The sequence below is a fragment of the Wickerhamiella sorbophila genome, assembly GCF_002251995.1.
Source record: "Wickerhamiella sorbophila strain DS02 chromosome Unknown contig1, whole genome shotgun sequence".
NCBI lineage: Eukaryota > Fungi > Ascomycota > Dipodascomycetes > Dipodascales > Trichomonascaceae > Wickerhamiella > Wickerhamiella sorbophila.
Window position 1 is genome coordinate 945,000 of NW_020193984.1, and position 23,384 is coordinate 968,383.

Consider the following 23,384-nt stretch of genomic DNA (forward strand, 5'->3'; position numbering starts at 1 on the left):
TCAAGAGGCAGTGACTTTCTGGGGCGCAGTGGCTTGCAAAATAGTTCAAAACAAAACAGCAGTAACCCAAAAACCCATCCGCAACGGATGCGAGCTGCCGTTTTGATTTTTATACACTAAGTTTAGGTGTGAGAACCGGCGCATGCAGCCACATCGCGGATGTAACGTGTTGCCTTCATGCATGATCCTGCGCGAGCCAGATCAAAGCGATAGATTATAAAAGAAAACGAGCATCCCGACCCACAGTTAAAGCACACTTGCTGCGTTAATATCCACAACACAAACAACACACAAGTTGATTTCTCCCTAAAATGCCTCGTTGCCCGCAGTTTATCCCCAGAAATCGTGTCAAGTCAAGACACTTGGCCCAACTACTGCCACCCCCATACATTGAGAACCTGCCATCTTACCAGGAGGCCTTGAGTCGCCCCCCGGCCTACACAAGCCCGGCAGTTCCTTCTGTTATTGCATCTGGATGATATCTCTACGAGACTATCATGCTTGTTATTTTTCTGGTACCTCTGGGCCGCCCACAACGCAATTGTCGCCAGCTCGGTCTGGCTGAGCCCGCCCTCCAAAATTTTCTCTCCCGAGGCCCGATCGTTTAATTAACGTCGTGCGTTAGAGTCTCGGAGCTAACTTTATTGCACCGCAAAAAACTATTGTAGCTATTTATTTTACCAAAATTCATGATTTATTCCATCTGATCATCGTACCTAGAGATATCAAAATCAATTCTCCGCCGACTTCCGAACAGCTCTTTGATCGTATAGATTATGCATGACGAGATTTTTTGATGACGGAGCCACGATGCATATCACGGAGCGCCATAGGAGCATGGTTCAAGAAGATCTGCATCACGATAATACGTCACGCACTATGCAAAATTATCGTCTGACCCAGCCGCGGCACCACTGGATGGAGTTGTTCTAATTTGGGACAAAACAGCCCAACAAAAGAAAAAAAGTTGCTAGAAAAACCTCGTCTTGGCATGTCGCTGTTTGGGCGCTTAATACCTGCCCCTTCGTTACTAATCAAGAAACTCTAATGACTGCCTACTCGCAAGTGCCTCAAGCGGGGCCACTGGCGAACGAGCCAGAGGAGTCGACTGGGGACGGGCACAGGGGTTCTGCTGAGCGGTTGATTAATACTTTTGAGTTCGAGTCCGAGTCAGACGAGGATTGGGTTGACGATCGCCAAACTAATATAGACAGCGCGGCAGCAAACACTCAAACACCGTCCTCCAGCCAGAATCAGGAGCATAGTAGGGGGCTGTCCTTCAACATTTTTGCTCGCTTTGGCAAAAACAAAACAGAGTCTGGGCATGGCAACGGCGTGTTTGGGAACTTAGTGGCAAAGGGCGACGACGAGGACGTTCAGGAGGACGATGGCGAGGTGTCGCGCAATGAAAAGCCGCCTTCGTACGAAGAAGCAGCCGCCGACGCTACGCCGTCCTACTGGGAAACTACGATCATGACTTCAGACTGGTCCGACGAGGTCCTGGTGGGCGACATGCCCGTAGGAGGGCCCATGCATTTCGCTTGGAACATGCTAGTGTCTTCCACATTTACTTTTATTGGCTTTGTTGTAACTTACTTGTTCCACACTACCCACGCTGCGCGTGGGGGTTCGCTGGCTGGCCTCGGGTGCTCCTTGATTCAAGCCAGCTACTCGTTTGACATATCGGCCAGAGCACCTTCTGCGCCTCCCGACGAGTTTATCCCCGACGACCCTAATGACTTCAATGGGGGATCAATGTCTGGGTCAATGCACCATCCAGAGATGATGAGCGGTGTCTCTGAACATAGCGCTGCGGAAGATTGCAACTCGCAGTCTACTTTGGTCAGTAATATCATGTTCATTATTGGGTGGGTTCTGATTGCCCGCGGACTGCACGCATACTTGTATGCGCAGTACATCAAAACTCGCATTCTGCGACACAATACTGAGCAGCAGCAGCAGCAAGTACCCGAAGAACTGGTACTCGAGCCCCAGCCAGAACAGGTTTAACTTATTCTATTCTATTAATTCAATAAAAGCATCATTTTCTCGTAAATTGTAAACACAATTCCGCCGCTCAAAACCAGCCGTCCCAGTCGGGCCGTCGATCCTTTCCACAGGGCAAGCACGCCTTCATGCTTGGCGACCTTGACAAAACAGTCGACGGTGTTTTTGTAGTGCGATCTGGCGTCAATGCTCTGCATGCGAGTCTTGACAGTGTCAACAGGCATAGTGGCATACACAGTGATAACACCCACCACCATACCCAGGGCAAACGTCTCTGTGCCTGTCAATGGCTTTGTGGGGTCCGAGCGGTTTTCCTGGATCAGAGACTTGAGGGCGTTATAAGAACCAAGACGCACAAATTGATTTGATGCTTGGCGAAGCGTAACGGGAACAAGACCCCGGTAGAAAACCCCCACACCGTTGTCGGCAATCATTCGGCTGAGGCCTCGGACAAATCCTTGATTGTAGCGCGGCTGGGCTCTTTGTCGGTCATCGATAAACGCCGTTTTGATACTCTCGGAAGGAGTCAACGCTAGCACACTCTCCAGCACACCAGCGCCCAGACCAGCGACCGCTCCGCGAGTCTTTGTTAAATGCCCATTCTCGTCTCGCAGCAAATCCTTGATGGCGTCGAATCCTAGAAATCGCACGCCGGCCTTTGCTGTGTTTCCCATAACCGCCGGTATGCAGCCTGTGTAAATTGCAGCGACTCCGTCATTTTTCACAATCCGGTAGATCAAACTAATGGGGTTGCGGGACGTGGTTGAGCTTTTGTCAATAAGCTGGAGCCTGGTTTTGGCAAATTCAAACGGATACGTCACAAACCCTTCAATGGCTCCTGCAGTGGCTCCCGCAACAAACGACTTCCAGCTCTTATCGGTCGACATCGAGATTATGAAAAATTAGTCATTTCCCCCGACATATATCAGTAGACCACGGGATTTTGGCTAGCTAGTTAGTGTTACACTTCATATTCGTCGTCGAGTTCGTCCAATTCAAAGTCGTCGTGACGAACACCGACGTATTTTTCACGGCCCCCAAACCGCTTCCAGATTCCTTGAGAGATTTGATGTCGGCGGGTCTTGCCCAGAAGAAGATACACCACGAGCAGGAGGGCCCCGAGAAAGACGAGACCGCCGTAGAGCCGGTGCGAACCGCTGTCTAGGCGGGACGCAACGTCTCCTAATTGAGGCCGCGCCATTGAAGGATTAGAGCCCAGGTACCAGATATTGCTTGCCGAGTTCGGTTGAATGCCTCCACCGGGGTGCTTTTCGTCACATGCATACACAAGAGCACGACCATAGGTCCATGAATAGGGCACATCGTTGATCTCTTTGACCAACTCTATATCGTTGATCTTGAGGGAGAATCCATCCTGCAGAACATCAAAGGCAACAGTAGCACCAAAGCAAAGCTCTTGGAAGTCCGCGACGGTGAGCGATTCTTTAGCATCCGTCAGCCGATCTCTTTCAATATCCGACCAATTGCTTTCACAGAATGCCTTTAACTTGTCAATATTGCCGTCAACCGCCGTAATGTACTTTGTAAACATGTTGGTAGCCACCACCTTGTGGTTATACTTTTCGTCTTGATCCAAATCCAGGTCGTCAATCTTTTTCACATATTGGTGCACGGCCTTGCTGCACTCCTCGTAGTTTCCCGTACCATTATGGCCATTCAATTCAAGGCCTATTGGCATGCAGGGGTCCTCGGGGCCCTTTAAATCATCCACATACTTTTGACGCAATGTCAGTACACCCAACCCTTCATAAACTTTGGGCAGCACATCGTAGGACTTTGCGTCGCTATTTCCACCATTGAGTCTGATGCGGTACGTTTTTGACTTGAGATCTTCCTTGGGCTCAAATACAGCTTGCACATTGCCTGGAGCCAGTTCCAAAAACGTTTCTGACTTGTCTAGTGTTCCCTTGAGGGAGTTGACAGTCAACCACCCCAGCGACGCTTCCATCTCGGGGACGATCTCGTAGATTTGGTTCTGACAATCTTCAACAATGAGCTCGCTTTTATCTTTAAAGTAAGAGCAAATCTGTTGCATCAGCTTATGCCGGGGCTTTTTTTGTTCTGCCCTCAAAGTAGCCGTGGAATGCAAGAAAAGTGGCGTCCTTCGCATTTGATCCGCGGGAACAATGGATTTCGTGAATGCGTCAATTGCTTCGAGGTGGTCTTTCTCTAAATCCAGGTTGCTTTCATTCTTGCCGTCCAAAAACGTTGCTAGCCCTGGTGCGATTTGAGTTGACCAGTCTCTCTGCGTTTCGAGCTTGACTACCTCCCCCTGCTCTACATTGTCATTATACCGGTAAATAAACACCTGTGATATTTCTGCGCCGGCGTCAACGACGACAATGTAGTTCCAGAGAACATCCGGGGATTCTGACATGTCAGCAGGGTAAATTAGCGACAGGCAGTGCAGGCGTATAATAAGGCCTCCATTACAGGATACTCGAGGATTTTCAATGTATTTATCGAGCAATGCCAAAAAGACAAAAGGAACACCAAAAAGTGAGAATTAGAAAAAAAAATGGTGACAACCGTGGGATTCGAACCCACGCCTCCGAAGAGACCAGAAGACCTGCTTACGCTGGTAAGTTTTTCACTTGAGTCTGGCGCCTTAGACCGCTCGGCCAGATTGCCTGTTCTTGACACTGATATTTTATAATCCCTATTACGGTATGCGAGTTGATAACTGTGTTCACGTACACGAGCCTTGGATTAAGTAGTGAAGACCCTGTCGAGACTTGAAAAGTGACGCTACCTTTCGTAGTTATTACCTGCTTCATCTCGAGCATGCGTACGGAGCAGATTCGAAACCCACTCGAAGAACCAGCGAAATTACCTGAGAAAGCTCGATTTTGATACCACTCTTTGTTGAGCAATCCCCGGATCTCAATAGATTGACAAGTTTCCTTAGGGATCATCAAAGTATCAACACTCAAAGAATCGATCGAGACTCTGCTCTGCTTACTTAGGCATGGCGCTCAGGCTGAGCTCTCGAAGGGTTATGCCCTTCACGAAAACACATACCAAGCCAAATATAACCAAGATACCATGGATCAAGAAAGTTGTGGACAAGGAAGGAAAAACGCTACCCTTTTTTCGTCCAGTTTTAGCGCAACTGGACAGTTTGGAAAACGCTAAACACGATCTAGAAGCTCTGGCAAAGGCTTTAAGCCAAAAAGATCGGCAAAAGACCCTAGATTTATGGAGGTCAGTTTCCAGAACACATTATTCTTATCAAAATGCCCCAACGCTAAAGGTGCTAGCGGAAAAGTATAAAGGACTGTGTCCCAGTGAACTTGATAAGGTCGCAGCAGAGTTCTCGCAATTAGGTCCTGAAAGTTTGCAGGAGTTGTGGCTCCTCAGTGACCATGCACCAATTTGTGCTTATTTATTACCGCAAATCATTGGCAGATGCCTGAAAAGCTCTCGAATCGAGCAGGCGCGTCAAATACTCTGGGCGTTATCGACAAACAGCCAGTACAAAAGGGAGATCCAAGCAGTAAATTTCGCTGTCAACAGCTACTTGAAAACAGTAGAATTCTCTCTTGCAGATTTGAAGCAACTACTAGACGGGATCAATCCAGAAATTGCTCCTCGCCTCGACGAAGCGGTAACTCGAAAACTCTGCAGTCTCCCCCGAGCAGAATTGCTGGCCTGTTTCATGTACTTACGAGAAAGGAACATCCCATTGAACAAAAAGGGATTCAGCTCGTTTTTACGTGCTGTATTTGCCTCTTCAGATGCTGCATCGTCGGCTATTCTTGAGGCATCACAAACTACCGAGTATCCGCCAGGATTCTATCATTTCCTGATCCGTTATTTGTGCCAGCGAAAGGATGTCGCAAGTCTGGATTGGATTTTCGAAAATTCTATAATGAAAATGGCCCAGGATATGCCTGAAAAGCTGCCGTTTGTTCTGCATCTTCTTGTGATGAGGACTATTGCAACAGACGGAGTCCAAGCCACTACTCCCATTCTCGATAAAATGGGCGAAATCCCTGAACCTACCTGGATGATCATTTTTCAGGAGTTTAGACGACTTGGCCGGATTGACAAGTGTACGGAGACATTGCATAGGGCGCTATCTAGGGGCCACCGGTTAAGCTTGCCATTCGTTGGCGAGTATCTCGAGATGATAGCATCGTTTTACAACATGAAGGTTTATCTCAATTGTTTACAGAAAATTCTCCCCGAAATCACCCCGACTCTCGAGAGGTTGGATATCTTGCCTCTAGCAGAGGATCAGCCCATACACGATGCTCCTACCCTCACAGTTGGAAAAGAAGTACGTGGGTTTGCAGTAAAAGAGATCCACGAGTCTTGGCTGAACATAACTTTCAAAGTTGTGTTGAATAATGTGGATGATGTTGAGCAAATTCAACACCTGTTCAATCTGTATTATGATTTTGTGATGCAGTCGCAGTGCTCGATTTCGCTAGCCAGCACTGACGAGTTTGTGTCAAAGTTGGTTTCCCTAAAAAGTGCGACGGCGATTGATGCGGCAGAAGCCATTTTGGTCACGGCAATTACTGACTTCCCTTTGCAAAGAGCACAAAAATACACCAACCAGTCGAAAAGCCTCACTGCTCTTCTTTTGGCAATGACCCGACCTCATCGACATGTAGACTTGCAGCGAGCTGTTCTGCTGGTCAATAGAGTTCTTGCTTGTCCTGCAGTGTCGGTAAGAGGATCCTCATTAGAACCGCTGCTCGAAGCACTCAAAGGCCATGAAGAATACGACTCTGTGAAAGAGTGGGCCGAGCATCTTGGAGCCAAATTCAATAATTAATTTATGTATATAATTTTTTGAAAGAACTACGTTAGCTCAAAAACGCACCACCTGCCAAAACAAGATTCCTAGAAGTAAACTGAACATTGTACACAGGTGTCCGCTTTGTGTAAAATACAGCCATCTGGTCACTGGAAGCCTGAATGTCCTTGCGTTTGCGCTGTTCTGCGCCAAGTTTGGCAGGAATCTGCGACTCGTAAGGTTCAGGCTCTGATCCAGTTTCAGGAGTGTTCTTTTTGACGTCCCAAACTCTGACGGAGTTATCGGCACTACCGGATACTAGAACGGATCCCTCCTGGCTGAACGCGAGCGAGTAGATGCTCATGCGGCCATGTCCACGCATAGTTTTCAGACGTCTGCCAGAGCCGATATCCCAAAGATGGATAACACTATCTTCACCTGCGCTGGCCAGCCAGCGACCGTCTGGAGAAACTGCCGTGGCAGTAATAGAGCCAGAATGCCCAATAAAGACACGAACAGACTGGCCGCGTGAAATATCCCACATGCGCAGCGTCTTGTCAGTGGAACCGGTAAAGAGATAAGTACCGTTCGGGTGCCAGCAGATGTTATCGACATCGCTCATATGACCGGCGAAAACCCGGAGGGGGTTGATATGATCACAGCTCCACAGACGAGCAGTCTGATCATGAGACGCAGTGGCAAAATAGTGTCCAAAAGGACCGTACTTGACGTCCCAGATTGGCTCGCTATGGCCCTTGTACGCAGCCAAAGCGGTGTAAGTATCTAGAGACCACAAACGGACGGTTTGGTCCTCTGAACAACTCAGCAGTGTGCGATTATCAGGTGCGAAAGAAACACCAAACACTGAGCCAGCATGGCCAATCAGTCTACGGGTAGAGCTTGGCGAAACACCTGCGTTCTCTTCTTTAATCATGCTCGACAGCTTGTCGCCTTTGAGACTCCATAGTTGGACAAAAGAATCGCTGAAACCACCAGCAACCAGAGTTGCATCGTCATTGAAAGCCAAGCAGTTCATCTCATCGTGTGTGTTGTGGAAAGTATACATACAGACACTCGGTAAGGGAGCCTGGGCAACGCCCAGCTTGATTCGATTTTGAGAGTCAACAAGCTTTTTGATAGTGGCTTGAACATCTGCAGGGCGATATTTTGGCAGCGGAAGCGACTCGACAGCAGGAGAATCGGTCTCTGCAGCCGTCGAATCAGCAAAAACTGTGGCAAGTGGGGGGTCGTTTTTCTCTGTCTTGTCCTTCTGTTCAAGCATAGCTGTGACCTCCTGCTGGAATTCGGGCTCTAAAGGCATGCGACCCAAGCGTACAGACTGAGAGTTGTAGGCGGTAACCGAGCCATTAGGTCCATCCCCTGGCAAAAGGCCAGCCGATGGAGCATTGAGGGTTTGAGTCGGGGTGATTTCAACATCGACATGGTCATTAATGACATGAACCATAATAATACCGCCTATACTTTCGATGCTGTGTAAAAAGGACAACAGCAGGTCCAAGGAAGTGTGCGACATTAGCACTTTATACTTGCGTTGTAAAAACAGTTGAGCGGTCTCATTTTCCTCAACGTGCTGAGGTAGGTTGAGGCCTGCGAGAGTGTCAATTTCTGATTTGTGCAAAACAAGATGGGATTCAGAGAACTTGTCGAAAAAATCTTGGGCATAGTCCAAATAGTTTTGTTTCAAGAGCTCCAAGTAGAGGTGCACAAAAACCGGGTAAAGAACGCGAGCAAGCTCGGGCTGATACAAATCCAACGAAGATTCAACCCATTCTTTCAAGGCCAAGTACGCACGGGAGTACATTTCCGGGGAGTTGGGAGTTGGTAGCAACGGCATGATGCCTGTACTCACACCGGTGGCCGAGCCTGAGCCCTGGGTGAAGGCCCGCGAAGACTCGAGCCTCAACATGGCTTCGGTACGAGCATAGCCCTTTTTGTTCAAAAACTCAAGCACAATGCGATTAAGTTCCTCTAGAGAGAGCAGCGCATTGCGACGGGGAGGCTCCTGGCGATCTGCCATGATGACAAAACTGGGACAAGCGCGCCCTGGACATAATATGTAGATTTAGGGGGAAAGATTTTTAGCAAGATAGGTTTAGATTTGAGTTTAGCACATAGATTCAGGGCTCCCGACGAACAGGACGGGCTTTTGCTTTTGCTTCTGCTTCGGCCTTTTCAGCTTCAATACTAGTGACAACGGCATCAAGACGCTCAGCGTCGACGATGTCCATGGGCTGTCCTGGTCTCATAACAGCAATTTCAATATTCTTAACACCAGTTTGAACGACTTCCAACAAACTCTTAACGGCCAGCCTAAGGGTCTGCTCTTCATCCATATCGGGTTCGTAGTTTTTCTCCAGCAACTCGCGAACAGTCTTGGACGAGCGACCAATGGCGTTCGCCTTCCATGCCGAATAGATGCCGCTGGGCTCGGTATAATACAGCTGTGGAGTACGATCGTTGGGGTCAAATCCAGCAATTAACGTGGAAATACCGAAAGGCCGCACACCACCACTCTGCGTATACTTTTGCTGGACACCAGCCACATACTTTGTGATGAACTCTACACTCACCGGATCCTCAAGAGTAAGCTTAGTGCTTTGGGCCTGAACTCGGGCCTTGTCGAGCAGAATTCGTGCATCTGCACTAAGTCCAGCAAAAGCAAGGGTCACATGCTCATCGACCTTGCACAATTTAGAGGGCGTGGTGCGTGTATCGTGGAGCTTGAGAGCGGACCGCCGTTCGGCTCCCAAAACAACCACCTCTTTACCTTTCACAGCAACCGCACAGGTACCACGCTTTACCGCTTCTTTGGCGTACTCAACCTGGAAAACATGTCCGTCCGGCGAAAATACGCTCAGCGCTCGGTCGTAGCCAGACATGTTGCAAGATGGTTAGTTGCCACAGGCCCGCTTACCAAATATACGCCATTTCCTTGACAGTTTGAAATGAAGAAAAAATCCGCTTCGGCAGATCGGATATCTTATTTAGCTGCTGCTAGTAAGAGCTCTGCATACACGAATCCTGCTTTGGCAAAACTATACGGTCAGACTATGAGGCACGTTGCCCGGAAGACGGTCACAAGGCTCGATCGTGAAGTTAAACGCCAGTATTGTCGAAGTTGCTGCGTTCCATTGATCCCTGGCCTTACTGCAATTTACCGTCTAACAGACAAGAGCAAACAACAAAATACCCCTATACTCTTTGTGCAATGCCGCAAATGCGCTGCAGTGAAGAGGTATCCTCAACCACGGACCGGGCCTTTGTCATCATCAGCAGATGGCGGTTGACGATTATGACGAGCCATCATGGATTGACCTGCTCGACTCGTTCACTGTGCGAACACAGCGATTGGGCAACCGTGTGATGACAATGTCTGACCAGGTGCGCGAGAAGGGTAGCAAAATCAAAGATTTCGCTGTGCTCTCTCGCAACAAAGTCGGCAAGGGCAAACGCGTGGAGAAAATGGCCCGCAATATCCGGCAGCAGGTGCGCCGCATTGACGCCAAGTTTTCGTCACAGCAAATGATTTCCGGGACGGAAAAGATATGGTTTGCCTTCAGCCTAACCCACCTTTTCTACTTTGGCGTCGTCATCGCCGTGAGGCCCCAGTGGGTACATGTGATCTACACCACGGAGCTGGCAATTCTGCTGCCTATACGATTCTACACCTATTACAAGCGTGAGTATCAGTACTACTTGGCGGACCTATGCTATTTTGTCAATATGATGACACTGATGTTCATTTGGTTTTGGCCCCAGAGCACGCTGTTATGGATCGCTTGTTACGCCTTTAGTTTTGGCACCCTGTCTTTTGCAATTATCACCTGGCGTAATTCGTTGGTTCTCCATTCAATTGAGAAAACAACGTCCACTTTCATTCACCTTTTGCCCCCGGTTGTATTCCATACCATTAATTTCAGGCTGGATCCGGCATTTCGAGACCACAGATTCCCGGCGGTCAAAAGAGTCCAAGTCTGGGAGACTGTGCCTAGTCTGGCTATTACTACTGTGGCATATTTCACATGGCAGCTTCTCTACCACTACTTTATTACTATCCGCGGCAAGCACCATATCGAAGCTGGCCGGGTGACCAGTTTCGAGTTTCTGCGCAAGAGCTACGCAAAGACCTGGATTGGCCGAATCGTCAACTCGCTCCCCGGTCCGCTCCCCATTGTTGCATTCACTTTGATTCAATTCGGGTACCAGTTGTCGACAATGATGTTTATTCCATTGTGGTATCGGCATGAAATTTTGTCGGTGGCCTTTCTTACTACAATCTTCATTGCCGCAAGCTATAACGGTGCAACATATTATATCGACGTGTTTGGTATGCGTTTCCGTAAGGAGATGCTCAAGTTGCAAGAACAGCTGGATCAAGTCACTGAAGAACTCAACAACGAACGCAACAGCAACCCCAGCTCGCCAGATATGACGGCAAACCCTTCGCCTGTGCTGGCCGCCAGCACGTCCTCTCAAACGTCGTCTGCAGACTCGCAATTTAGCCTGCCACCTTCTGCAAGATAGAGAATCAATTTATTTATTTAATACTTAAAGGGTTTTACGCTGGGCCGCGAAAATAGGCGGAACCTGCTTGGATGCCTTGGCCTTTTCTTCCTTGACCATTGCTACGGCTTCGTCCAGCAACGGGGCTTCTCCACCGATGAGTTCTTGACGACAGAACTCGTTACAGGCCTGGAAGATCTTGGCCTGCTCACCGATTTGACGGAGGTGGTTGATCACATGCTCCTCGCCCTTGTAAAAGCCAAAAATAGTGTAGTGCAGGCCCAGCTCCTCACAGAAACGAATAATGCGAGGCTGAACCGCCCTGAAGTTATGGCGGGGCATCCGGGGGAACAGGTGGTGCACAGCCTGGAACTGCAGTCCGCCATGAACCCAATCGAACCAAGCCGGGCACGAAACATCGAGAGTGGTGCGGATTTGACGTTGGGGGAACGACTCGTCCATCCCCATATTGCTTGTAGACTGGGCAAAGTGCGAAAGGGTGATCTGGACATGCACGGGCATGGTGGCAATGTGGGATACCATAATGAACGTCCAGCGTTCGGCGGCTGTTGACAGTGTCAAGTAGCAAAGACGATAGAAGAACCAGTACTGGAAAACAGCCAGGCCGAGCAATTCGACCCAGCGGAAAAACGCCGCCTTTCCGTGACGAGGCCCAAGACCCCTGAGCAAGTGCTCCCAAGACAAGCGGTACAAATTAAAGCGGCCAAAGCACAAAATAGGGTAGTACAGATAGTGCTGCAGCTGGATAGCTGCTTGGCTGAACTTGTCGAACCACAGCCACCGCTCGTAGTAGGTAGAGTAAATACTACCAAACAGGCGCTCAGATACAGCGAAAAATGGCAAATGCTGGATATCTGGATCATGAACCGGGTCATTGGTTACAATATGGTGGACGTTGTGGTTGCGTTTCCACCAGGTGAGACTGAGACCACCAATGTAGGACGCTAAAAATATTCCCATGAGGTTGTCAAAGTAGTAATTGTGGGTTATGGCCTGGTGTCCAGCATCATGGCAAATAAAAACAATCTGATGCCAGCCGAGTCCTAGGAAAGTCGCGGAGATTGCTAGCAAAAGAAGACTTGACTGACGCCAAGTGAAAAATAGATACGAGAGAGCGAAAAAGGTGCCGATGCGGGAGAATTCACGAACGTACCCCCAGTAGTTGCATTGGAACCAGCCATCCTCGTCGAGTTCGACAAACAACTCGCGGAATTTGTTATGGATGTGTTGCTGGGTCTCAGGATCTAGACTGGGGTACTTTTCAAGATCAGATTCAAGCTCTTTCTGGAGCATCTTGTCAATGACGGCTGCCTTCGAGTCGGAGACATCCTTGTTGAAATCTTTGGCCCATCGCGGAGCAGGCTGCACGTATTCGCTGTCTTTCGTGGCTTCAATCTCGGCTCGAGTCCGGAACTTGCCGCCCTGCAGAGGGGGCACAAAAGATTTCCACGGCGTCCCAACATAGCCTACTCGAAATGCGTCCATTTTACGCATTGTCGCCTCCTCATGGTACACGTCGATCTCGTCAGTGGCATCGCGGCCAACCATGTGATGAATGGCCTTGTCACCACCCGGGTGTTTTGCGATCCAGCTATTGAGTTTTAGAACATACCCGTGGCGTATCACCAACAAGTCGCCGTCGGCAATTCGTGCCTCGACCTCCTCTCTTGATAAAAGCGGCAGTACCATTAGATTCGCGTGTCAAGTGGAAATTGGTAATCTGGTCGGGTGATTTCCTATGTACTTTATACGGTCGTTTAATTCGCGACTGCTTAATAGGCTAGAGTGTTAGTAGTGGGCAAGTCAAACAAAAAGAGGAACCACAAGTACTTACCATCTGGTTGCTGCAGAATATAGTCGACTGCTTGGTCGACAGACTTGATTTCGTCTGCTTCGCGACTGGTTGTTAGTGAGCTGCGCCTGGCGAGGTTCGTCGTATACTTACTCGGGCATCAATACGGTGAACTCCTCTTCAATAAAGAAAAGTGCGTCCACAACGTCGAGGCTGTCTAGGCCCAGGTCTTCTTGAAATTTGGCCGTCGGGGTGAGCTTCGCAGCATCCACTTTGTCACAGTTGGACAAAACGTCCATGATGCGCTGCTGGACAAAATCACGAGTAAGCGGACCCGGCCCAGAAGCATAGCATCTTCCGTTCATCTGAGGAAGCAGTGTGGAAGCCGCAGGCAACGCTTTGGCCATCACCGGCCGGTGTGCTTTAAATGCCAGTCTCAACATTGGTCAGCTCGAAAACCCTGCTTAGTTTATATTTATGTCAGTCAGGTTCAGCTGGTTGGCCCAAAAAAAGAAGAAAAAAATTATACAGCTACTCCTATTCCTATAGCCTAAAGTTCAGTGATATCGTCGAATGTAGCATTGAGGCCCATGACGTTCAAAAACATGTTGAGGTTTGTGATTTTGGGGGTGCCCACGTCAACAGGCAGTGCCTTGGCTTCGGAGATTGTCGCGAAAATCCGGTCGCGCACTCCGTCCACGAGCTCGCGCTGCATATCGAGATCTGCCGCCAACGCCAGCGACGCCAAAAAGTGCCACACGTAAGAATTGTCGATTTGGCGCGGGGGGAACAGCTTGCCCAGATCGCTCTTGATCGCGTTGAACAGGCGAGCAAACGACAGCTTCCAGGCCTCGATCTCCGGGTTGGTTTCATTTTCAGGCTGCTCCTGCAGAATTAGCTCGGCCCGCGAAATGAGCACTGTGAAAATGGTCTGGCCCACCTTTGTCCGTGTGAGGTGTATCAGGTCTGTTGACGACAGCAAAATGTCAAAGAAGCCGGTGACGATCCCGAGCTCGGCTTCAGAGATGAGGTGCACAATAGGGGGCAGCACAGTCTGGCTGAAAATGTCAATAGACTTGCGCACATTAGCGGGAAGATCCTGCTCGCCATCGTATGCCCCGTTCTTTACCACATCCAGCTGGTCAATGGCAGACACCATACGGGTGAACACGGTGAGTCTTCGGCGGTTATCGAGGTGAGGGAAAACACGAGGCAGCAGCTTCTTTCCCTTGTTGTGTGCCAACATCATAACAAACGGTTGGTTCTTGTTCGGGTCAACTGGGTCCAAAACCTTGAGCGCATCCCAGAGCGTGTCTTGAAGCTGCGGGATAGCGGCAGCCCAATCGGCAGCTGCTTCGCTGTCGGGGGCAGGTCGGAGACGCTCATGGGCTTCGAGATCGAGCACTGCACCAAACGCTGTCTCAATAATGAACGGAACATCCGCAGGTCGGTAGACATCGCTGGTGGTCTTGCGCGTATCCAAGTTGCCGGTTTGCAGGTCCAGTGCCTTGCGAGGCCGAACAGCATTACCGACCGAGGGCTGGGAGCCTAAAATTCCTTCGTGAACCGCCCGCTCCTTAGGAGTGCGGCTACGAACCTTCTCAACAACCTCTTTCACCTGCTGCAGCAGGGCCTGGCGCTCGTTGCGACGGTTAGGACGCTGACGCTGGCCTTGCCCACGAAGATAAATCTTGGCAAATGCGTTCAGAGGTTGGTGCGGACCACTGCGGTTCTTTTGGATGGTTGAGTACACCTGATAATAGAAATCGTCGCTGTCAGGATCCTGCGAAACCAGCTGCTGGAGCTGCAGTCGCATGATGAAGTTTTTGTCCCAGTCACCCATCAAACCTGAATACCGAGAGCGATTGAATCGCTGGCGGTCACGAGACGCCTGCTTCTCTCTGTCGGCAGCAGCCTGGGCCTGCAAGGCCGAACGGGCCTCGGAAATTGATTTCACAGGACGATTAGTGCGATTCAAGCTGTAAAGAGTCTCTCCAGACCTCGAGTCTTCGGAATTGGCAGCAGGAGACGCTTGTTTCACGGGCTTATCAACCTTTGAGCTCCTCTCCTCTTTGGGCTGACGAGCGGGCTTGGCTGCTTTTTCCGACTTGGCCGGTTTGGCCTCTTCAACCTGTTTGGTTTCTTCGTGTACATGAACAGGCTCGGCACTCGGGGCTTGAGTAGCCTGGGCCTGGGACTCAGCCTGGGACTGAGCCTGAGCCTGAGCCTGAGCCTGAGCCTGAGCCTGAGCCTGAGCCTGAGCCTGAGCCTGAGCCTGAGCCTGAGCCTGAGCCTGGGCCTGAGCCTGGGCCTGGGCCTGGGCCTGGGCCTGAGCATGAGCCTGGGCCTGGGCCTGAGCATGAGCCTGGGCCTGGGCCTGAGCCTGGGCCTGAACCTGAGCCTGGGTATTCTCGGTCCCTTGCTGGTGAGCAGGCGAAGAGGTTTGACCCTCCTGACTCCCCATACCAGGTTGGCCCATCTGTCCCATCATGTGTGGGGGAACCATACCTGGCATCATAGGAGCACCGTAACCCCAAGGCTGGAAGCCTGGGGGCGCCATACCCATAGGCTGCATACCTGGCATACCCATATGGGGCATCCCCTGAGCCATTGGATGCATCTGAGGCATACCCTGGTGCATCTGGGACATACCCTGGTGCATCTGAGACATACCCTGAGGAATTTGCGGCATGCCCTGGGGCATCTGAGGCATGCCTTGGGGCATCATAGGCATTCCCGATGGCATACCCATAGGCATAGGCATACCAGGCATAGGCATAGAACGCATCATCTGCTCGAGCTCCTGGACTGACATAGGCTGCTGAGGCTGCTGCTGAAGCTGGTCAAACGCGTTGGGGTCACCTGGAGTCTGCCACAAGGATGCCAGAGGCTGCAAAGCAGGAATATGGGACTGGGAGCGACGCTCGTATTTTATGGCCTCCTCATCAAGAGTGCCAGCAACGCTTGCAGTTTGACCAGCAAAGTCAAAGTCCTTGCCTACTTGACCGGTTCTTCCGAATGTCTCGTCGTTCTTTTCGTCGATAGTGGGATCGAGGGCAGATGCGTCTGCCTCGAAATCGTACTTTTCAAGCTTAGACCCGTCTTCTACTTGGGCTTGGACCCCATAGAAAGACATATTTCCTCAAGCTTTGAGAGATTCAACTTGCAAGAGGCGAGCTGGAGGTTAGAGATGACTAAGTGAATCTGACCTGAAAGTAGGGTAACTCCGACGACGACAGGCACCCAGATTAAAAATGCAAGGTTTCAAAAGTGTCGCGACAAATTTATTCTGTTTGTGCGTTGCAACCCTACACAGCTCTTTACATAATTCAGGTCCTGAATTAGTAGCGAGAGAATTCGCTAAGCCTGTCGTATCTTCCCTGTTATGAGCTGCAGAACCAAACGGGGGAACCCTGCAAGCCACTTGACACCAAAGTTCTAGGTCCAAGGACTGTGCAGTTCAGCTAAGCGTCTTTAAAAGCAAGGCCCGTTCTTGGCGGCTGTTCCGGTTACATTTCGAGGCTTATCTGTGATCAGCTAACTGCAGACAGGGAAGCAGGGTTTGGTTAGTAAAACTTCACACGGGCTATTTCAAGCACAAGGCGCAGTTTGTGTATGTAGGGGGCTATCAGTTCCAACTTGCTATAAGTGTGGCAAAGATGGGGGTTCTACACCAGATTTTTCAATACACGAAAATTTGCTCGTTTTTTCGCCGCCAAGACAAAAAAATGCTTCTTTTTCTATTGTCTCAAATGTGATCTCAACCCCTGCCCTGGGCGAAACCCGTGAGCTGACTTAAATAATGCGTTCCGGAAGCTTGTAAGCTTTGACACTTGCAAGGTTTGACATTTCTTTTTTGAGATTCTGAAACATAGGATCAGCAGCAATTTTTGTCTGAATAATTATTTTGGGCGATTTCAGGTTCATTCAATACGAAATATAAACTGTCGTATACGCCTGTGGACGTGTTTCAAAATCGCATAGTGGCCATCCTTGTACGTGGTCGGAATAAATCATAGCCATATTCGGCTGTCTGAAATCACCACATCCCCTTGACACAACTTACAAACCATAATAAAAAATGCTTTCAAAAAGGTACGTGTTAGTGAGTGTTCTTGCCACGATTTGCTTTCTGCTCTTTTTGCTACCGCCCATGTACGATTCAGGGACGCTAAACCCTCAGCAGCTTTCCTCAGATCCCCGTGAAAACGCAACTTTCGTGACTTTGGCGCGTAATTCCGACTTGGATGGTATCATGGGCACAATCAGAGGCGTCGAAGATCGGTTCAATCACAGGTACAACTACGACTGGGTATTCCTGAACAACGAAGAGTTTTCAGATGAATTCATAAAAATGACATCTCAAATCATCAGTGGTGAAGCCAAGTACGGTGTTATCCCCAAGGAGCACTGGTCCTATCCCGATTACATTGATAAAGAAAAAGCAGCTGAAGGCCGCAAAAAAATGGAAGAAGACGGCATTATTTATGGTGGCTCTGAGTCCTATCGGCACATGTGCCGCTACGAATCGGGCTTCTTTTTCCAGCATCCTCTTATGCAGGACTATCGCTATTACTGGCGCGTAGAGCCAGACACCTTGCTTTTGTGCGACATCAACTACGACCCTTTCAAGTACTTACGCGTCAACAACAAGGCCTACGGCTTCACAATTGCCCTTTACGAGTACATGGCCACTATTCCAACCCTGTGGGAGGTCACTTTGAAGTTCTTATCGTCCTTCCCGGAATACGTCCATCCTCACAATCTGGCCAAGTTTTTGTCCGAAGACGGAGGACAAAATTACAACAGATGCCATTTTTGGTCCAATTTTGAGATCGCAGACGCCGACTTCTGGCGTGGCGATGCATATCAAAACTATTTCAAGTTCCTTGATCGTATGGGTGGCTTTTTCTACGAACGTTGGGGTGACGCTCCCGTGCACAGCCTGGCAGCCGCCTTGTTCTTGGACCGCGATCAGATCCACTTCTTCGAGGACATCGGCTACTACCACCCTCCTTACGCCCATGTTCCAGAAAACTTCTTAGAACGTGGCCTCAAGTGTACCTTCCCTGAAAAGCGCACTTTCGACTGGGAGGGATACAGCTGTATGCGTCACTACTATTCTGCGCAGGACATGGAACTTCCTCCACAAGTTGATCGTATCTACTGGTAATTATATTGCCCAGCTAGCTAGTTAGATTTCATGTACGACCCCCTGACTCTATAGATCCTTCAAGTCTCTTGTTTGTGATTACCCAGCTAGGTTGGTCATTTAGGGGACATACGAAAGTGATGTGGCTACATATATGTACAATAAACAAATTGGTTACTTTTAAGACGCCGGTGCGGGTTTCTTAACTCCATATTTGGATCGAGAGGTCTTGCGATTCACGACACCAGCCAGATCGTAGGACCCACGAACGCACTTGTACTTGACACCGGGCAGATCTGGGGTACGGCCACCGCGAACAGCAACAACACTGTGCTCTTGAGCGTTGTGGCCCTCGCCAGGAATAAATGCTGTGATCGTACGACCAGTGGTCAGGCGCACACGACAGACTTTGCGGTTTGCAGAGTTGGGCTTTTTGGGTTTCATGGTCATAACCTTGACAACAACACCACGGCGCTGGGGACAGCTGTTCAGAGCTGGAGAGCCCACCTTGCGGCGTTTCTCTTGTTTTTTCAGGGTCTTGAAGTTTCCGCGACGCATAATCTGGTTGACGGTGGCATAGGTTCGCACGGCCGGAGTGGGCCGTGCAATTATCGAAGGGAATGTGATGCGTCCAGCAGCCGCACAGAGAGCGGGCTGGCAAAACATGCCTGCAGGCTTTGCAGCAATCATTGCTACCGACCGTGTTGCTAAGGACCGACCAAACCGGGCGAGAAACATTGATACTTTTGAAAAGTCTTTGTCATCATTAAAATTATCTATGGTGAAGCGGGTGCAAACCGCATGGGGGTTTAGGGACTATTGGTGGGGGGACTGGGTCCGAACAGCTTCTGAGCATACTCCGCGATGGCACCGACTATTTTATGTTCCAACTCGCTCGGTACACTGAGGTTTGTTTTGACGTGGTTCACCAAATCCCTTCGAGTTACAATTCCTACCAGTTTGCCCTCGGCAGTTACGAAAACGACTTTCGGCGCCAACTGAATGAATATCTCATGGATCCAGTCCAGTGGAGTTCCTAGTGTAACCATTATAGGGTTCTTGTTCAGGACCGAAGAATGCATGTCAAAGGGTATATCGGTCTGAACTTCATCAGCGTTCACACTTGCTAGTAAATATCCATTTCCATCAAGCACCGGGTAGGTAGGATGGTTCAGGGGATCCGGAGGCAAGCTATCCGGGACTATAGCCACAGGCGTCTGCATAACATCCTCCACGACACCCTTGAGCTCTAGCTCATCTGTCAAAACTGGATAGTTATTTGCAACAATCGCCATGTCGGCAATTCCGCCGTGCGCACCAACTGCATCGCCAATAAACTTTGTGATTCCAACTACGATCATGGTCGGCACAATGTAAAAGAGAGCTCCTGTGAGCTCAAACATAATCAGAACGACTGCAATAGTAATATGCATCACACCAGCTAGCAAGGCGCCAGCGCCTAGAGCTGCGTACGCACCGGGATTTATACACGGCTTATCTGGTATGCAACCAGAAAACATTCCAAGGTCGGGGAATCTTTGGTGAAATGCAAGCATTAGAGTGCCCACAAACCGGCCAAACAGAGCACCAATGGCTAAACTCGGCACGAAAATCCCGGCAGGAACCTTCGCGCCATAAGAGACGAGAACCAGAGCAGTGCGAATAATCAAAGCAACAGCTAAGGAAAAGGCCAATCTTGTCTGGTGGTTGACGTCGCAAGACGGATGACTCCAGCCATGCTCACACTCATGAAACAGAATCTGCATACTTTTTGTCATGTCAACAGATAGATACTCATTAAAGTAGCACACTGCTGCAGTTATTGTAGCGATCAAAGCGACCTCCTGCAAAGCATAAGCCTTCAAATATTGTTTCCGCAACGATTGGAACCTCAAGTTCCACTTAATGATAAATTCGCCCATCAGGCCACCAAATGCCCCCAAAACAATAAATGCAGGCAGATCAAAAAAGTGCCAAGGTTGATCATAAGTCACGCTGAACAGAACCATTTGCCCGGTGCGGAAGGGATTCAGCAAAGCCAGGACACCGGTTGCTACCAGACAGCAGAAATAGGAGCGCCAGATGGTTGCAATCTCGATATTAACAGGGGAGATTTCCTCAATTGAGAACAAAACGCCACCAATAGGTGAGCCGAAAGCCACCGCGACACCAGCCGCAGAGCATGCAATCAGAAGATCCCTTCGCTTTGGATTGTGCTGGCGATACCCGGAAATGAGCTGGCCAATCACATTGGCAACACATGCGGAATAATGTACCGAGGGCCCCTCTTTACCAACGCTGAAACCTGATGCAATAGTGAGAGGCAAAGAGAGAGCCTTGATGGCCAACGTTTTGAAACCTAGAAAATCCGGGATCAGATACCCGGCAACGATGCACTTGATTTCGCTGATTCCGGAGCCTGCTGCGAAAGGGGCGAATTCAAGCACTAGCAAACATGCCATAGCAGCGAATACAGTGGATAAAATCACATAAACAAAGTATCTCAGAATGCCAATGCTTGCCCAGGGATGCCACATTGCACAGTCCTCGGCTTCACCAAGACAGCAGAAGGTTTGATTGAGATAAAACCCACCCGAGCAGTAACCAAGCTTATAATCCACAAGCAGGGCTGTGACAATGTTCAGCATAAAGGCAATAACCCCAATCACGGCGCCTGCGGCCGCTAGGACCAGCCAGCCCTGGCAATGGACATACAGATTTTCCGCGCGAGCACGGAAGCTGCTGCCATACTGCTGTGCCGCCTGCTTTAGTCTCTTGATGTTCTCCGTCTCGGCATCTTCAACCCAGTCGATTGTGGTGACTTTGGCCATAACCCGAGCTGGTCTGCGAAGTATTCAGCTTGGTCAGCGCGAAGAGATAATGTCGAGCTCAGAAGGTACCGGGAAAACGCCGGCCAGACTGCCGCTGGCTCGGATAAAACGCATTGTGAAGCAAGATCAGGACATTGCGATGATTTCTACAGCAGCAGTACAGACCCTTTCCGCAGCAGTGCAGGTTTTCGTCGGCCACTTTACAGAGCAGGCTCTGTTTGAAGCACGGTCGAATGGACGGACGCGATTGACGTATGCGGATTTCGCAGGTGCAGTAGCGCACCAGGATGAACTTGACTTTCTTTCCTCGATAGTGCCGCAAACGATGAGCTACGCACAGATCAAGCAGAAGCGCGACCAGGTTGGGTTCGACGAGCCGGCAGACGCAGAGCCGTTCGAGCCGCAGCCCGAGGAACAGGAGCCCGAGGGCCCAGAAGAGGGTACTGAGTAAACTGCGGGCCTCTACCGCGCTAGAGTCTATATATTTAATAGTTTGAGCTGCCGAACGCGCTAAACTAACCAACCAGCACGGGCGAAAACGTCCCAACTCCCGGGTAACTCTCACGTGACGCTCCACCAATCACAAAAATCCCAGCTGCGCTTACCTGACACTATTCATCCATGTTGAAGACCTTGAGAAGCTCGGGTGTCGCCAGTGCCCTGCGAAGCAGCGCTCGGATGTACGCGTCGTACAACAAGCCTGTTGGTGGTGCGTCTAATTTTGCTGTGCCTGACTACAAGCAGGACGTTTCGGCCAACCGCAACTCGGACGTTAAGCGTAACTACACCTATTTCATGGTCGGCACTTTTGGCGTGCTTGGTGCCGTCGCTGCCCGCTCGACTGTCCAGGACTTCCTGTCTAGTATGGCTGCTTCCAAGGATGTTCTTGCCTTGGCCAAGGTCGAGGTTGATCTGGCTACTATTCCTGAGGGCAAGAACTTGGTTATCAAATGGCGAGGCAAGCCAGTGTTTGTCCGTCACCGCACACAGCACGAGATCGACGAGGCCAACTCTGTTGACATCTCCATCCTCCGTGATCCCGAGACCGATGCCCAGCGTGTCCAGAACCCGGAGTTTTTGGTCATGGTTGGCATCTGCACCCATCTGGGTTGTGTGCCTATCGGTGACGCCGGTGAGTACAACGGCTGGTTCTGCCCCTGCCACGGTTCGCACTACGATATCTCCGGTCGTATTCGCAAGGGCCCTGCTCCTCTTAATCTCGAGATTCCTGAATACACCATGGACGGCGACAACCTCACTATTGGTTAAATGTATGTAGAAACCTGCCCTCGTAGGTGTTTTCCCTGTTCAGTGAAAAATATTTGCTTTTACTTTGCATATGCCTGTTCTCCTCCTTCTGTAAACCACTTTCTCTCCCTGGGCTCTTTTTTTTTTCCTCGCCCGGGATTCGTCGGCTTACATGATCGAAGTCCTTTGCAACGATCGCCTGGGGAAGCGAGTGAAGGTCAAATGCCTGCCCGACGATACGATTGGAGAATTTAAACTACAGCTTGGCGCGCAAATAGGCACGCCTGCATCACGCATTGTGCTGAAGAAGGGGTACATTGTCTTCAAAGACCACATAACTCTGGCAGATTATGAGATCCACGACGGGGCGAACCTTGAACTATACTATTCTTGATATATACACGAAATAAACAAACCAGCGAGCCTTAGCCACGCTCCTTCCAGCCATCTTTGCGGGCCATCTCGGGGCTCTCCTCGGTGCCGTACTTGATGAACTCCATCACTTTTCGCAGGTGCAGTTTCCCGTCCGTAGCACCTGCAAACCCAGCGTAGGCGTTCTTGATGCTGGGAGCCGTGGGACAAACAAACGGCTTCAGATCACTGCTGTCAACTCCAGCAGGAACAACATAGGTGCGGACCTTCTCCCAGTTGATACGGTACTGTCCCTTGTTGGTCCAGCTACCCACGCCAGTCGAGTTTGTGCCCTTGTAGAAATCTTTGTTCCCCTGTTTGGTGGTGAGCGACCAGCGCTTGTTTCCGGATTTCGTGAGACCGTAAAAGATCTTCTGGTCTCGGTATTTCTGCCAGGGTCGTAGCAGCTGCTGAACCGCCGAAGGTTTCATGATGACAAAGATGAAAAATTTGGGATCTCTTAGTACTCTGCCGCCCCAGATGGGTTTTGCTGCGCTTCTTAATCAAGTTTAGAATAGCTGTGAATAAAACGTTCCACAAATTGCAGGTACTTGTAGATTGGACAGAGTGCACAATGGCAATTGCAATATCGGCTTCCTCCATTGTCTCTATTTAATCAGTTCGTCGTCG

General features: G+C 49.9%; 16 protein-coding genes across 16 annotated transcripts; 6 read left to right on the top strand and 10 right to left on the bottom strand.

Annotated features, from left to right (window-relative positions):
- Positions 1–1,047: 1,047 nt before the first annotated feature.
- Positions 1,048–2,010, top strand: B9G98_00562 (Metal homeostatis protein BSD2; the record flags this gene model as incomplete). The annotated part of the gene is made up of 1 exon (XM_024807120.1): positions 1,048–2,010. The coding sequence occupies one exon, from the start codon at positions 1,048–1,050 to the stop codon at positions 2,008–2,010; it is 963 nt and encodes a 320-aa protein (XP_024662888.1).
- Positions 2,011–2,024: 14 nt separating this feature from the next.
- On the bottom strand, positions 2,025–2,894 carry B9G98_00563 (Tricarboxylate transport protein; the record flags this gene model as incomplete). Its single annotated transcript, XM_024807121.1, has 1 exon — positions 2,025–2,894. The coding sequence occupies one exon, from the start codon at positions 2,892–2,894 to the stop codon at positions 2,025–2,027; it is 870 nt and encodes a 289-aa protein (XP_024662889.1).
- A 74-nt stretch (positions 2,895–2,968) lies between these two features.
- B9G98_00564 (Golgi apyrase) lies at positions 2,969–4,405 on the bottom strand (the record flags this gene model as incomplete). Its single annotated transcript, XM_024807122.1, has 1 exon — positions 2,969–4,405. The coding sequence occupies one exon, from the start codon at positions 4,403–4,405 to the stop codon at positions 2,969–2,971; it is 1,437 nt and encodes a 478-aa protein (XP_024662890.1).
- A 591-nt stretch (positions 4,406–4,996) lies between these two features.
- B9G98_00565 (hypothetical protein) lies at positions 4,997–6,814 on the top strand (the record flags this gene model as incomplete). Its single annotated transcript, XM_024807123.1, has 1 exon — positions 4,997–6,814. The coding sequence occupies one exon, from the start codon at positions 4,997–4,999 to the stop codon at positions 6,812–6,814; it is 1,818 nt and encodes a 605-aa protein (XP_024662891.1).
- Positions 6,815–6,845: 31 nt separating this feature from the next.
- B9G98_00566 (Transcription initiation factor TFIID subunit 5) lies at positions 6,846–8,813 on the bottom strand (the record flags this gene model as incomplete). Its single annotated transcript, XM_024807124.1, has 1 exon — positions 6,846–8,813. The coding sequence occupies one exon, from the start codon at positions 8,811–8,813 to the stop codon at positions 6,846–6,848; it is 1,968 nt and encodes a 655-aa protein (XP_024662892.1).
- Positions 8,814–8,913: 100 nt separating this feature from the next.
- On the bottom strand, positions 8,914–9,675 carry B9G98_00567 (Proteasome subunit alpha type-4; the record flags this gene model as incomplete). The annotated part of the gene is made up of 1 exon (XM_024807125.1): positions 8,914–9,675. The coding sequence occupies one exon, from the start codon at positions 9,673–9,675 to the stop codon at positions 8,914–8,916; it is 762 nt and encodes a 253-aa protein (XP_024662893.1).
- A 397-nt stretch (positions 9,676–10,072) lies between these two features.
- On the top strand, positions 10,073–11,320 carry B9G98_00568 (hypothetical protein; the record flags this gene model as incomplete). The annotated part of the gene is made up of 1 exon (XM_024807126.1): positions 10,073–11,320. The coding sequence occupies one exon, from the start codon at positions 10,073–10,075 to the stop codon at positions 11,318–11,320; it is 1,248 nt and encodes a 415-aa protein (XP_024662894.1).
- A 24-nt stretch (positions 11,321–11,344) lies between these two features.
- On the bottom strand, positions 11,345–13,009 carry B9G98_00569 (Delta 8-(E)-sphingolipid desaturase; the record flags this gene model as incomplete). The annotated part of the gene is made up of 1 exon (XM_024807127.1): positions 11,345–13,009. The coding sequence occupies one exon, from the start codon at positions 13,007–13,009 to the stop codon at positions 11,345–11,347; it is 1,665 nt and encodes a 554-aa protein (XP_024662895.1).
- Positions 13,010–13,078: 69 nt separating this feature from the next.
- Positions 13,079–13,593, bottom strand: B9G98_00570 (Acyl carrier protein, mitochondrial). Its single transcript, XM_024807128.1, has 2 exons — positions 13,266–13,593; positions 13,079–13,219 (listed from the first exon to the last, which is right to left on the bottom strand). Exons 1-2 carry the CDS (start codon positions 13,553–13,555, stop codon positions 13,093–13,095), a joined length of 417 nt encoding a protein of 138 aa, XP_024662896.1. The 5' UTR covers positions 13,556–13,593; the 3' UTR covers positions 13,079–13,092.
- Positions 13,594–13,662: 69 nt separating this feature from the next.
- On the bottom strand, positions 13,663–16,248 carry B9G98_00571 (DNA topoisomerase 2-associated protein pat1; the record flags this gene model as incomplete). Its single annotated transcript, XM_024807129.1, has 1 exon — positions 13,663–16,248. The coding sequence occupies one exon, from the start codon at positions 16,246–16,248 to the stop codon at positions 13,663–13,665; it is 2,586 nt and encodes an 861-aa protein (XP_024662897.1).
- A 945-nt stretch (positions 16,249–17,193) lies between these two features.
- Positions 17,194–18,285, top strand: B9G98_00572 (Alpha-1,2 mannosyltransferase KTR1; the record flags this gene model as incomplete). Its single annotated transcript, XM_024807130.1, has 1 exon — positions 17,194–18,285. The coding sequence occupies one exon, from the start codon at positions 17,194–17,196 to the stop codon at positions 18,283–18,285; it is 1,092 nt and encodes a 363-aa protein (XP_024662898.1).
- Positions 18,286–18,444: 159 nt separating this feature from the next.
- B9G98_00573 (37S ribosomal protein S12, mitochondrial) lies at positions 18,445–19,002 on the bottom strand (the record flags this gene model as incomplete). The annotated part of the gene is made up of 1 exon (XM_024807131.1): positions 18,445–19,002. The coding sequence occupies one exon, from the start codon at positions 19,000–19,002 to the stop codon at positions 18,445–18,447; it is 558 nt and encodes a 185-aa protein (XP_024662899.1).
- Positions 19,003–19,073: 71 nt separating this feature from the next.
- Positions 19,074–21,095, bottom strand: B9G98_00574 (Putative anion/proton exchange transporter C19C7.11; the record flags this gene model as incomplete). Its single annotated transcript, XM_024807132.1, has 1 exon — positions 19,074–21,095. One exon carries the CDS (start codon positions 21,093–21,095, stop codon positions 19,074–19,076), a length of 2,022 nt encoding a protein of 673 aa, XP_024662900.1.
- A 49-nt stretch (positions 21,096–21,144) lies between these two features.
- B9G98_00575 (DNA polymerase epsilon subunit C) lies at positions 21,145–21,546 on the top strand (the record flags this gene model as incomplete). Its single annotated transcript, XM_024807133.1, has 1 exon — positions 21,145–21,546. One exon carries the CDS (start codon positions 21,145–21,147, stop codon positions 21,544–21,546), a length of 402 nt encoding a protein of 133 aa, XP_024662901.1.
- Positions 21,547–21,716: 170 nt separating this feature from the next.
- Positions 21,717–22,364, top strand: B9G98_00576 (Cytochrome b-c1 complex subunit Rieske, mitochondrial; the record flags this gene model as incomplete). The annotated part of the gene is made up of 1 exon (XM_024807134.1): positions 21,717–22,364. One exon carries the CDS (start codon positions 21,717–21,719, stop codon positions 22,362–22,364), a length of 648 nt encoding a protein of 215 aa, XP_024662902.1.
- Positions 22,365–22,768: 404 nt separating this feature from the next.
- On the bottom strand, positions 22,769–23,185 carry B9G98_00577 (54S ribosomal protein L27, mitochondrial; the record flags this gene model as incomplete). The annotated part of the gene is made up of 1 exon (XM_024807135.1): positions 22,769–23,185. The coding sequence occupies one exon, from the start codon at positions 23,183–23,185 to the stop codon at positions 22,769–22,771; it is 417 nt and encodes a 138-aa protein (XP_024662903.1).
- Positions 23,186–23,384: the final 199 nt, after the last annotated feature.

Bases quoted from the DNA above. Each gene is read 5' to 3' on its own strand.
- B9G98_00570 (XM_024807128.1), bottom strand. From the start codon at position 13,555: ATGTTGAGACTGGCATTTAAAGCACACCGGCCGGTGATGGCCAAAGCG. The intron at 13,220-13,265 runs GTAAGTATACGA...ACTAACAACCAG, and splicing joins TTCACCGTATTGATGCCCGA to TCGCGAAGCAGACGAAATCA.